We start from the raw sequence: 12881 nt of genomic DNA, 5'->3' as shown, positions 1-12881 counted from the left end.
AACTTAATTCTGTCGGGTTGGCCAAGGTAAAATATTTTTTAAACTTTTAGAGGATTTTTAAATATCTGCCTTTGACGTGTGTTCCATAAATTTGTATGCCTGTCAATTGACACGATAAGTATCCATCCCTTTCCTTTTCAGCGGATAAGAAAATAACAGATATACCTTAAAATAAAATTAGATGTTGTCTACAGGAATCAACACCATTGACATCGTAAGCGAATTACTTGGTTCATAAAATATGCGCTAGATGGCGCTTGTCCGTGAAACCTGGCTACTAGACCAAACACTGTTAACTCGCACTGGAGCGTGGTGGAGTACGGCGGAGGCCAGTGCCCAGCAGTAGGACTTCTGTAAGCTATTTACAATGCAATTGTACGCATGCGAAGGATGTAATCTCCTATCCTGATGACTTAGTCTAGCCATAGAGGCGGCCAATCAGCTCGCGACAACAAACACTTCAGGACCCCGATATCAACCTCTAACAGGGCCCCGGGCACACGGGCCTGTTGCCTTAAACAACGTTGGTAATACGTTCAACTGATTATCTTTCCCAAAATGTATTTCTTGTAGGTGAGTTTGCAGTGTGCAGCGACATCAGATCGGCCACCAAGATTTATTTGGGAGAGAGACGGGATCGTCATATCTTCCAATACTGACCAAAGGTAAAAACAACCTTAGTTTTAGAACCTTAAAAGTTTTACTGTCTTGTTGTTCTAACAACTATATTTTTTTCCTCATCCCTCAAGCCTTTTTTTGTTTTTTTTTTTTGACATGATTTATTGTAGATTTACCTACCGCAGATCAGATGGCATTAACTACTTGGTCGGAATCCCTCAAGCCAAAAAGTCACTTAATTAACTTTACACACCCAAAGTAAGGATGTTACGAAACTCCGTAACCGAAAATACTACAGTAGTATTAGCTAGGTGGTGACTCCTCCGAATAACAGCACCACTTCGGATGACTCGACGCCTACTATTTGTAAAGAGTGTCGTTTCATCCAAGGATGAAATACATCTGCGGATGAGCTGTCACCCAAGTCAAAAAAAAACTATCGGAAATGTATAGTTTCGGATAATTTAGGATAGGAGTCTAAAGGAGGCGATACGTTATAAAAGTATTTTGTTTCTGCCCGAAAGAACCTATTTTCCTGTGCAGTGTATATTTTTTTCTATTACTTCATAACTCATTATATTGGGATAACTCACAGTAACTACAAATTTACATTTGACTAAAAATCGTATACCTATTTTTAATTTTATTTTATAATTCCTCAAAAATTTAATACTATTAAGCAATAGACTGTCAATCTGTGACAATGCAGTTCATCTCATCCTATTTTCAATTTCAAAACTACATAATATTCTAAGACTCTGAAAAGGCCGCATTGAAGCAATTCATCTAAAAATTAGACATTTGCGCATATAAAAAGTGAGTGCCCAATATCAAATAGCAATATTGCTTTTTGAGATGAATTGCTTCAATACGGCCTATTTAGCCCGCTCATAACATGCTCTGTTTACTTCACTGGAAGATAATGAGAAGTTTTCTTCCAGGTACACATTAGGTCAGATGATGTCTTCCTCAGGAGTAGGAGTAGTATCACACCTGAACATATCAAGAACTAGAGTGGAAGATGGGGGACTGTACTCCTGTATCGCTCTAGAAGGAGAGTATAGTACATCTCATGCAGCCAGGTTGGATATTTATGGTAAGCATTAAAACGGTAAAAGCATTCAATTCAATTCATTTATTTGCGAATATCCAAGGTATATACATCAGATACAAACCAATATAAGGGATCAATATACTTAAAGTTACGATATTACATTACGTTAACATCACAAAGACTATAATATTATATAAAAACATAGATAACACAATTTACTAACACACCCACAAAAAAAAAATACAAATTAACAATAAATAATAATTACACATTTACTTATATTACGTTTTTTGGTATTATAACGTAAGTTAAAAAGAGTTGATGGAGTAAAGAGGCCTCATTGAAGCAATTCTAAATGTCTCAAGATAAAATAATAATTATAATTCAACTCAAAGGAATATTGTTATCTGATGTTTGTTAACATTACGCACTTCTAATATAAGGACATACTCGTAAATGTCAAATTGCAATATTTCTTTCGGAAATAAATTCCTTTTTTTGACGTCCCTTATTGTAGATTTGCCGTAAATGGCATTGGCTGAACAAATGAAGGCGCCGAGGGCTCTCACTCGTTACTAAATTTAAGATAACATGCCTGAGGGTGCCCAGTTGTGCGCGAACGTCGGGTCGGGGCGTCATAGCAATAAGCGCTATATGAGGGAAATGGTCGGCCACGCCGCCGGCGGGGTCGGTTTCGGGGTTCTGAAGACAATGAATTGCTTCTATGTCGCCTTTTTATACTCCTGGTAGCTTGTCACCATTTTGATTTTACATACAATCTACGGTAATCTAAGTGCTTCTTAAAAAGATTGACCACCACTTGGATGACTTTGGCTTTAGATGGATGGTATTGATAATACCAAGAAGGTTATCGTTTTATTCGAACATCAGCGTAATGCCAATGGCTAGATTTTTCTAGTTACTTATATGAACTACATACAAACATACATAAACTCACGCCTATTTCCCACCGGGGTAAGTTGAGACTTATATGAACTCTTGTATTTTAATGCTTATTTCCAACAATTATTCTCTTCTTTTTCAGGTCCTCCCTATATAAGAACATTACTGCCAATAAAAGTACAAAGTGGTGACTCTTTTAAACTTAGATGCCCCTATTATGGATATCCAATAAGGTTTGTTATCTTGTAACTTATAATTTTGATGTGAGTCATTTTCATGAAAACACTCATCATCATTGATACGTCATTATCTTAAAGCAATAAGTACTATTGCAATTCTTCTTCTATCGTGTGGGTTGTGAGGTGGAGTTCCAACCTCATCAACCCTGGTGTCAGGGTTACTATTGAGCCACCAAAGGCCTGACATGGCTCATGTAACGACTACTTATTTACATCAGTAAGTAGTAACCGGGACCAATGGCTTATCATCTTCATCATCTTACTTTCGGACAATCAGATGATCAACCTGTAATGTCCTAGGGACCACAAAGTAATTTTTGTGATATGTCCCCTTCGGGAATCGAACCCAGGACCTCCGGATTGTGAGCCCGACGCTCAACCATTGGACCACGGAGGTGGTACTATAGCAGTGACAAAAGCAAATATAATAACTTTGCAGTCAGATATATACGAGCTGTACTACCTACAATGTTCAGTTTTGACGCTGACCTAATTCCGTCAAATGCCAATAGGTATACTAGTTACAATATTGGGAGCTTGTGTGTGATCAACTGACGTCCACTAAATAACTTGGGCGTGAATAATAACATGAATAAGCCGCAGTGACATTAAAAAGCTTGGCGCAACTTGTGTTACTGTTTCTTTTCAATTGGCTTACTTAAACTTGGCGCCCGACATGGGACTTCACTTGAACTGACGAGCATAATGGCGCCCTATGTGGGACCACAAAATTGCGTTGTACACTTTAAACTTTTAATGTGTTTTATCTACTCACATGATATACGTCTTCTGTATAATGTGTTCAGAAATAGTCTTTGAAATAGTTTGTCAATCAGTGTCATACAAATTATTTATACTTTGATTTTGGTGCGCTATGGTTTCTGATAATGTATTCGCGTCACGGATGTTGACACAACTTTGTGCGTCCGTCATAAAAAAGTAAAAAAGTGGCCTTCGCTTTGCTCTTATCAACCCCACACATCCTAATAATTATGAAAGTTGCATAAATAATGACTCCGTCTCTCTTTTTTCCACAGCAAATTAGAATGGGAACACAAAGGACGGAAAATAATGACGTCGATGCTCCCCCAACATTCTCGTTTTAAACGTTACGTAGAAAGGAAACATAAGAACAAAAAGAGAAAAAGAAGGAAAAGACAGTTATATGAACCAAATGAAGAAGGGGTACTGCATTTACCGAGAGTGACTAAAGAAGAGAATGGAGACTCTTACACCTGCATAGTTTACAGTCCTTCTGGAGAGATGGCTAGAAGGTACGTTTACAATAACGCTCATAACACCTTCAAAAAAAAACAAATAAATAAATTATAAAAAACAATGTTATTCTCAATAAATATTTCTTGTTTCTTTTGTCTTCATTCAAAAACAAAGGGGTTTAAATTAAAATGCCACATCAAAGCAGTTCATCTAAAAAGCAATATTATAATTTAATTCATTTTTCTATGTACTTAATTTAATTTATGAATTTTAATAAGTGCTAATTTTGTAACGCTTATCTATGACGTCTGAGGTTATTTTTTCATACAAATTCCATAGTGATTTTGTGTTTTGACGTTTAGTAAAAAGTAACTGATTTGACTAGTTAGAAACTACCCTATTCTGCGAATGAAAGTACTATGACCCGTTATTTATGTCATAATACCTTCGTATTTTCAAAAGCAGTTTCTTATAAGCTATCAATCATTACTTATTATGAGAAGTCTGTCTAAGTAAAAGGAGAAAGAGAAGTTAAATAAAATAATAAGCCATAAAAAAATTAAGATTAAACGACATATCAGATATTTTTAGTGATTTATTTAGTTATTACTAGCACAAATATATACATGTATTTATTTTTATTTTATCATTTATTGCAAACTTTACAGCATAAACTACAATATTAACAACTTAAGATTACATACTTATACAGCCAATTAAAAAGTTTGACAAATCAAAATACATTATTATACAATAATAAGAGCGGATATAATGTATATATATTATAATAATAAATAATATATTGTAATAAATCACAATTCCTCTTACACTAATTTACTAAGGTTTTAACTCTGATTCAGATCTATATGTATGTGAACTAAATTTTAGGTCATTCGACATTCAAGTCGTAGAAGCACCAGAACTGGATGAGCTGCGCGTGGGTTCAGGCCTTAAAGAAGGCCAAATTGTCCAGATAACCTGCAACATCATAAGTGGTGATCCTCCCATTTACTTCTCTTGGCTGAAAGATGGGAAGAAGATTCCTGCTAATTTGAAGGTACTTAGATAATATTGACTACTCTACCTTCTATGCTGTTCTGGGAGCAAATAAAAAACATAGAAAACCTTCAGCTGCTTGTCTTACCGGGCATGTCGTAAAAACCGACAGAGAGATTGTGTCCTCTAATATGATAGACTAATGTTATGGGCGATAGGCTGATCCCTTATCACCATAAGGTTCATCATATCCAGCTTACGACATCGTATCAACAGTGGCTGCAAATTGTCTTTGATTACTTGTGGCTAGGCCCACCCCATTAGGGATTACGGGCGTGAGTTTATGTATGTACTACTCTGCCTAGAAGACCTAGCTTGGAGATGTCCTTAGAAAAGGTTCAGTACGATCTACACTGAACCCGGCGTGCGTGTATGAAAGGATTGATGAATGAATGAGGAAGCAAGAGAAGTGTGTCAGGATCGAAGCAAATGGAATTCCTCTCTGCTTACCTCGGTGGGAAATAGGCGTGGGTTTATGTATATATGTACGTATAATATTTACAAGAAGTCATAGCCAAGCGCCCGATGATAGTGCTGGGGTCTAAAAACATGAAAGCAATTAAGTAATTTAAAAAACAATATTGCAATCTGACATTTGCGCATAAATTATAGAAATAAGGGGGGTTAAAATGGCCACATCGAAGCAATTCATTTAAGAAAGCAATATTGCAATTTGACATTTGCGCATATAAAAGTAAGTGCACAAAATATATTTAAAAAAATATTATATATTAAAATATAGTTTTACTTTTCAGCACATTCATTTAAAATATGTACTTGATTAGAAAATTACAAAATGTGCTTAGACTTCGTGTCCATTTTTGTTTAATGTGTTACCTGATTACCTTACCGGTTTCAACTGAAAACCAGCGTCATAGTCTAGGCTATGGCATTATGCTGAGGTGGAACCGTTTCGGCATACATTCATAACTGTATTATTTTATGTTAGTTATGTTAAAACAATAAGTATGTCGAATAAATATTTTTTCTTTTCTTTTTTCTTTTCAATGCAAACAAATGTCAAATAGCAAAATTGCTTATTTATGTTTCCAATTTGGCCTTTTTGAGTAGCATGGACGTCAAAAATGATATAAATATTCGGATCACAGTTCCCGTATATTTCATAACAAACCAATAAATTAACATTTGATATCTTTCCAAATATTATATATCATTTTTAATGAGGTGGTATATTACAGTGAGCGTCAAGAATAATCATAATTCGATATTCATCTTCAATAAATTGTTGCGCAAACCACACTATAGTGCGAAAGTAACTCTATCTGTCTGTATCTTATTTTTTCACGCAAAAACCGCTGCTGAACCAATTTAGATGAAGTTTCGTATGGAGTTAGAGACTTAAAAAAGAACATAGAATATTTTTTATCCCGAAAATCATTCTCCGTGAACGAAGATGATAGAGGATGGGGAAAACGTGGCGTGCTGATAATGCTGATAAAGTTGTGAAAAGCTAGTGAAGCGATAAACATGTAAATGTGTTTTGACGTGCGAAGATATACCCATCTCATTTTTCAAATGACAAGTTCCGATATGCTACGTGGAATAGGTATTATACATTCGCGCGCGCATCGAAAACGAACGATTAAAAAACACATATGCCTTATTGTGTTGTTAATTGTTAATGGTTCTGTTTTTATAATAAAGTGTGTTGTAGTGCTCATATTCTGAAGCTCTTGAGTTGCTTATTATTAGGTATTTTGTGTGTACTATTTATGTTAGGTTATGTATATAACATTATATTTGTAAGTATGTTATATATTTATTTGCATGTATTTATTGGTAAGTTGTACTTATAGTTTGTACTCGCAATCTTTCAATTTTTTTATTTTTTTTTTACATTTTTCCTCACCTTACGGTTGTCTGGAAGAAATCGCTTTAAGCGATAAGGCCGCCATTTGCCATGTACTTAGTTAGGATACTTTTTGTAATTATTTCTTTTTATTATGGTGCAATAAAGTGTATTTGTATTGTATTGTGAGGAGCTCGGTGGCGCAGCGGTGAGCGCGCTCGGTCTGCGATTGTTGGGGTGAGGCAACTTTCGCAGGGGCCGGTCATAGGATGGGTGACCACAAAAAAAAAAGTTTTCATCTCGAGCTCCTCCGTGCTTCGGAAGGCACGTTAAGCCGTTGGTCCCGGCTGCATTAGCAGTCGTTAATAACCACCAATCCCACTGGGCCCGCGTGGTGGTTTAACCCCTTAAACGCCGGAACGCGGATCTCGACCAGACACAATGTAAAATCTATTGTGTCTGGTATCTCGGCATATGAGAGGTTAAGGCCCGATCTCCCTATCCATCCATAGGGAAGGCCCGTGCCCCAGCAGTGGAGACGTTAATGGGCTGATGATGATGATAATGTATTGTATTGTGTTATGTGATTTGAACTTTACAGATAACAGAAAGAAGTTCAGAGTTGTTTAGTGTGTTGATCATCAAGAGGGTTTCATTGGAACACTGCGGAAAGTACACGTGTATTGCCACCAACCACGTCGGGAAAGTCAACCAGACTGCTGACCTTTATATCAATGGTAAGTAGGTCTATAATTTTATCCTTCATTGTGTAGTTCCTGACCATTTTCTCGTTCCTTCTAGAAATATGTTGTTTCTAGAAAAATACTTGTATAACGTTAGTTTCGAAGTTCTTCTTCTTTGTCGTCGCCACTTCCCGCGGGGTCGAAATTCCTAATCATGCGGCGCCAGGTATCTCGCAGAAAAACATCGTCTTCTTTAAGACCTAGCATCTTTATGTCCCTCTGGACATTGTCAACCTTGTGGTTTTAGGTCTTCCCCTCCCCTTTTTCTAGTAGCCAAGGAAAGGAGTTTTCTCACGACATAGTCATCCGTTCTTCTCATTACATCGTCTGTACACTTTTTATCGCTTACGCTTACCGTGTCTATAAATTACTTACGATTTATTTCATCAGATCACTAATTTAAGAGCCACGCTCTTATCGGTGTAGCATTCTTCATGCTACTTTTTTGGGGAAAAATAGGGCAGTGGTTTCCCTCTTGTCTTCTGCCCGCATTACTCTGTCTGACGCGAGTGGGATAGCGCCCAGACTAGTCTATTTCAAAGCCGTACTAGGACTCCTGTCCTTCGCCTCTGAATAGTATTGACAGTTACTGCAGTTGCAATTCACTTATTCAGAAGCCCACTCGAAAGGCACTAATTAATTGTGCTTATTAATAACTCCATTTCTAATAAGCTTTAAATATTAAAACCACATAACATCAAAACACCTTCTTTTAATATACATAAATGTAGAAACAGATATATAAAACCAACATTAAAAGGATATTGACCAAATTAATCAAACGGAATTACTTCAGAGCACTGGAGAAAGGAAAATACCCAATGATAAATAGCTCTATTGAGCACTCGGTAATGTTTATGAAATGCGGCAAGGCAATGTATTTCCAAGAGAAGATATTTAAATAGCAAGAGAAAAATGAAAAAAACAATACAAAGGATTCGCAGAATCTAAAAGCTTTCTGTTATCTCTTTGAATTTATTACCTGGAAAGGTGATCTCGAGATAAGTGTCAATTTGTCTTTGTTTATTTTAAGAGTTCGAATGGGACTAAAAAAAAATATCTTCAACTGCCTTCGAATTCGAAAAACACCTCGAGGCGACCTCTTCCTTGAACTCGGCTCAAAATCGGTATACTTAGGCGGCTCCTCAACCTTAACTTGAGTTTACTTCAGGCATGACGTCATTCATTTCGTGTTATTTTATTGGTAGTATTATATTATGCTCCACTCCAGTAACCTCCTCAAGTCGAGGACTTAAATGTCAACTAAAACTACTAAATTAAAACACATAATAACGGGTTCTTACCGCTTTTAAAGCAGGGATATGAGACACCCGATATTTCGACACTGTTGCAAGTGCCATGATCACGGGATGACCCTGCTTTAAACGCGGTAAGAACCCGTTATTATGTGTTTTAATTATAATAACAACCGCGTAAACTTAAAACAACGTATAAAAATACTAAAATTCTCAGTAAGGCCGAGGCGAATGGAGCAAGAGGCGAGTTAAATATTATAATATAATTTAATGCAATATAATATAATATATTATGTTTTCCCTCAACGCAGAACACGTGATAAACGTTTAAGCTCCATACATGAATGCGAAAACAAAATCGAATTCGAATTTCGAATTTGAAATTCGAATTCGAAATCTATATATTCTAAAATAGCCCTATACCACTGATTTTCGAACTTGAACTTTCGAATTTGAAATTCGAATTCGAAGAACGCTATTGACTCTCACTATGAGGTCGCAGGTTCAAATCTCAACACAGGCCTATGCCCAAAGTGAGAGTCAAGCGTTCTTCCGATAGGCCTACCACTACGCTCTTATGTTACTCGTAGAACTCTTGGTTACTTGTAGAACTCTTGTGTTAATAAAATCTTTATTTATCTCAACAGTAGCCCCAAAATGGGTTGAAGAACCAACGAATACCTCTCTTCTCCTTGGCCAGCGTGGCGTAGTATACTGCAATGCTAACGGATACCCTACTCCTCAAATACACTGGATGAAGAAAGATGGTAAGTTTATGAGTATTATGATTGTCTACTATCCTTGTCCTTATTCTACTACAACGACCTCTGTGGTCCAGTGGTTGAGCGTTGGGCTCACGATCCGGAGGTCCTGGGTTCGATTCCCGGTTGGGACATATCACAAACATTACTATGTGGTCCCTAGTTGGGTTGGGACATTACAGGATCTATACAATAAAATAATTTTATTTAATTTTACGAATGCAATATCATTAATTTAATTTTACCTATTTATGTTATTGTTAATATTATTTTTTTAAAAGTTTTATTGATTATTTTAATGTATTATAATTTTCGAAATTACTAATTTGAATTTAAGTAAAAAAGTTGGTGGTTTTGAGTTACAACATTCAAAATTACATGTTTATTGATGTGACTAACTTCGTACTACATAGACTAAAGAGTTTCTAACGTTTCATTCTAGAACTAACACAGTCATAAATTAACACAGTATTGAATTTTGTGTGCATCCGTTGCAAGATGCTTTCGAAATTTCACTGTGCATTTGCCATTTCACCTACTATCGTGGAACTAGCTATATTTGGACGTCGCTCACTGTGTCACTCCAGCGATTGTATCCAGCTCAGTTTTTGGTCCAGATCCAAGATTTTGCCACACTTGCTACACGAAAAACTACTCTAAAATGTCAGGGAGGGTTAAGTCGCTTAGTTTTTGTTTTGTGGGCAAATAGTTTAATATATTTGTAGAGGACATTGAAACTTTTTTTCAAGAAAGTTTATACGATCTATGTTTTTTTCTTTTTTAATTTTATTTTCAATTATTTTTCTTTTTAATTTGTTAACTTTAGATTCTAGTTTTTATTATCAGTTTTGTGTGCGTCTATAATTGGCAGGCATACCGGATCTTTTCCTATGTGTATTTTATTTTGTGTGTTTGTGTATGTACGGTCACGAGCATTAATATGTATACACTTTGGTACCATATCACATTAACTTTTTTGACAAATTGAACTGTAAGTCTCACTAAATGTCAAATATGTTAGTGCGACAGAGTCCTAAAGTGGGTACATTATATTGCTCATGACTGTACTGCTGTTGATGCACCATAATAAATAAATAAATAAATAAATAAGACATATACCGTCAGTCAGGTAACATAAAACATATGATTGGTTGATGTGCAGAGTGAGAAGTGTGTCTATTAGGTAAATAGTACTTTATTAAAACACAATACCGGGTTCTTACCGCATTAATCAGGGATATGAGACTCCCGTTATTTCGACACTGGTGCTAGTGCCATTATCACGGGATGACTGATGAGATTGGAGTGGAGTAGGTAGATTCATCATTTTCTAAGGGCAAACATATCTGTCTACCGTCTTTCTTTGCTGCTTGTTTCTTCTATATTTGATTTCGGAATGTTAGGAACCATCTAAAATTGCTACATAATAATATAGATGATATTCTTTGATTTTACAGACAACAATCTAAAAATTACATAACAATAAGCTCACAACTATGAACCATGAGTGGAATCATCGTCCTCATTATTCATTACGGTGTCACTAATACCCTGTATAGGTACGATCACGAGTACTAATTTGTATATAATTTGATACCATGTCATATGAACTTTTTCTACAAATTGACCAGTAAGTCTTATTAAATGTCAAATATGTTAGTGCAACAGGGTTCTAAAGCGGGTATATGATATTGCTCATGACTGTACGGTCACGAGTACTAATATGTATACAATTTTGATACCATGTCATATGATTTTTTTCTACAAATTGACCAGTAAGTCTCATTAAATATCAAATATGTTAGTGTGACAGGGTTCTAAAGTGGGTATATGTTATTGCTCATGACTGTACAGACCCACAAAATTTTATGAAATGAATCTTTACGAATAACTATCAGAGGTAGGCGGAGGTACATTCGTCGCATTATTAACTAAACCTCCACCAACCCGCAGTGAAGCAGCGTTAAAATAACCCCTCCGGTTGATTGAGGGGAGGCCTGTGCCCAGCAGTGGGACGTATATAGGCTGTTTATGATGATGAGCTTCGCCTCACTAAGTTTTCTGGTACACTAACTTATTAGATGGCGAGCGGTATCGACGTTTAATATACCAATTGAAGTACGTCCATCGCAAGATGAATTGAGTACCCACGCCACACTGAGCTTTCTGTTAGACCAACATGATAAGTGAGCTGTATCGTCCTCTATATAATGGCCGAGCCAACTGTGTTAGTGAACATTGCACTTAAATTAATATCGTACAAGTCCGGTACCGGGCTTTGAACCGGCGCTCCCCGTTTGAGAAGCAAGCCGGTGAATCAAATGACTTCACTATAATTAATTCAAACAATGGCTCTGATTATTTGAAATGTTTATCATTTAGTTAAATTTAAGTTCAATGACAATATTGTCCATATTTTTTGTGCAGGTTAATCAGAAATAATCCTTGGTCAATTTGCATATTTATTTTAAAATTGCACTCTAATCACGTTTAGGCGCAGAATGTCCAATTCGCAAAATGTCCAATTAGCAGAATCATCATCTCCCTAGCATTATTCCGTTTTTCACAGGGTCCGCTTACCTAACCTGAAGATTTGACAGGTCCGGTTTTTTACAAAAACGACTGCCTGTCTGACTTTCCAACCCGCAAAGGAAAACTAGCCCAGAACAGGTTAGGTAACATACCTCCGAAAATGCATTTCTCGGGAATATGGGTTTCTTCACTATGTTTTCCTTCACCGCTGAGCTCGTCATAAATTGCACTGTCATAGGCATTATTCAAAATGTCTGGGCATTATGTATAATGCCCAATTTATTACTTCGTCCTTGACATACATATTGCATAAAGTAACATTTTTTTTTTTCTGTAATTCCAGCAACCCTTGGTATCTGGAGACCGGTTTTGGACTTAGCCGGAGGTGGAGTCCTTAGCTACCCGAACGGTACTCTGATCATCGAAGTGGTGTCCCTGTCTGATGAAGGAATGTACGCTTGTAATGTCGAGAACGGTGTTGGAGATGCTCTTAATAGGAATCTTTGGATTAGTGTTAATAGTAAGTATACAATTTGTTAATAATAAGAAAAAAATAAATTTTGATAATAATAATTTAATGTAATTATTGGAAATGGCGATGGCGTGATGACCTCGACGGTTATCGAAAAGACTGAATAGAGCTTGCACAGAACAGGGATACTTGGAAAGACATGGGGGAGGCCTGTGCTCA

At 36.3% G+C, this 12881-nt stretch overlaps 1 protein-coding gene across 1 annotated transcript in view; it reads left to right on the top strand.

Annotated features, from left to right (window-relative positions):
* The window catches only part of LOC126377455 (Down syndrome cell adhesion molecule-like protein Dscam2), a 45916-nt gene that overhangs the window by 14528 nt on the left and 18507 nt on the right, over positions 1-12881 (top strand). The window contains exons 3-10 of the mRNA XM_050025189.1: positions 574-665; positions 1560-1714; positions 2718-2808; positions 3852-4088; positions 4921-5089; positions 7500-7635; positions 9545-9664; positions 12534-12710. Coding sequence (XP_049881146.1) covers positions 574-665; positions 1560-1714; positions 2718-2808; positions 3852-4088; positions 4921-5089; positions 7500-7635; positions 9545-9664; positions 12534-12710 — 1177 coding nt within the window. The remainder of the gene's footprint in view (positions 1-573; positions 666-1559; positions 1715-2717; positions 2809-3851; positions 4089-4920; positions 5090-7499; positions 7636-9544; positions 9665-12533; positions 12711-12881) is intronic.

This window comes from Pectinophora gossypiella, chromosome 23, assembly GCF_024362695.1.
Source record: "Pectinophora gossypiella chromosome 23, ilPecGoss1.1, whole genome shotgun sequence".
Taxonomy (NCBI): domain Eukaryota; kingdom Metazoa; phylum Arthropoda; class Insecta; order Lepidoptera; family Gelechiidae; genus Pectinophora; species Pectinophora gossypiella.
The sequence above is the reverse complement of the archived record's forward strand: the minus strand, read 5'-3'. Positions and strand labels throughout refer to the sequence as shown.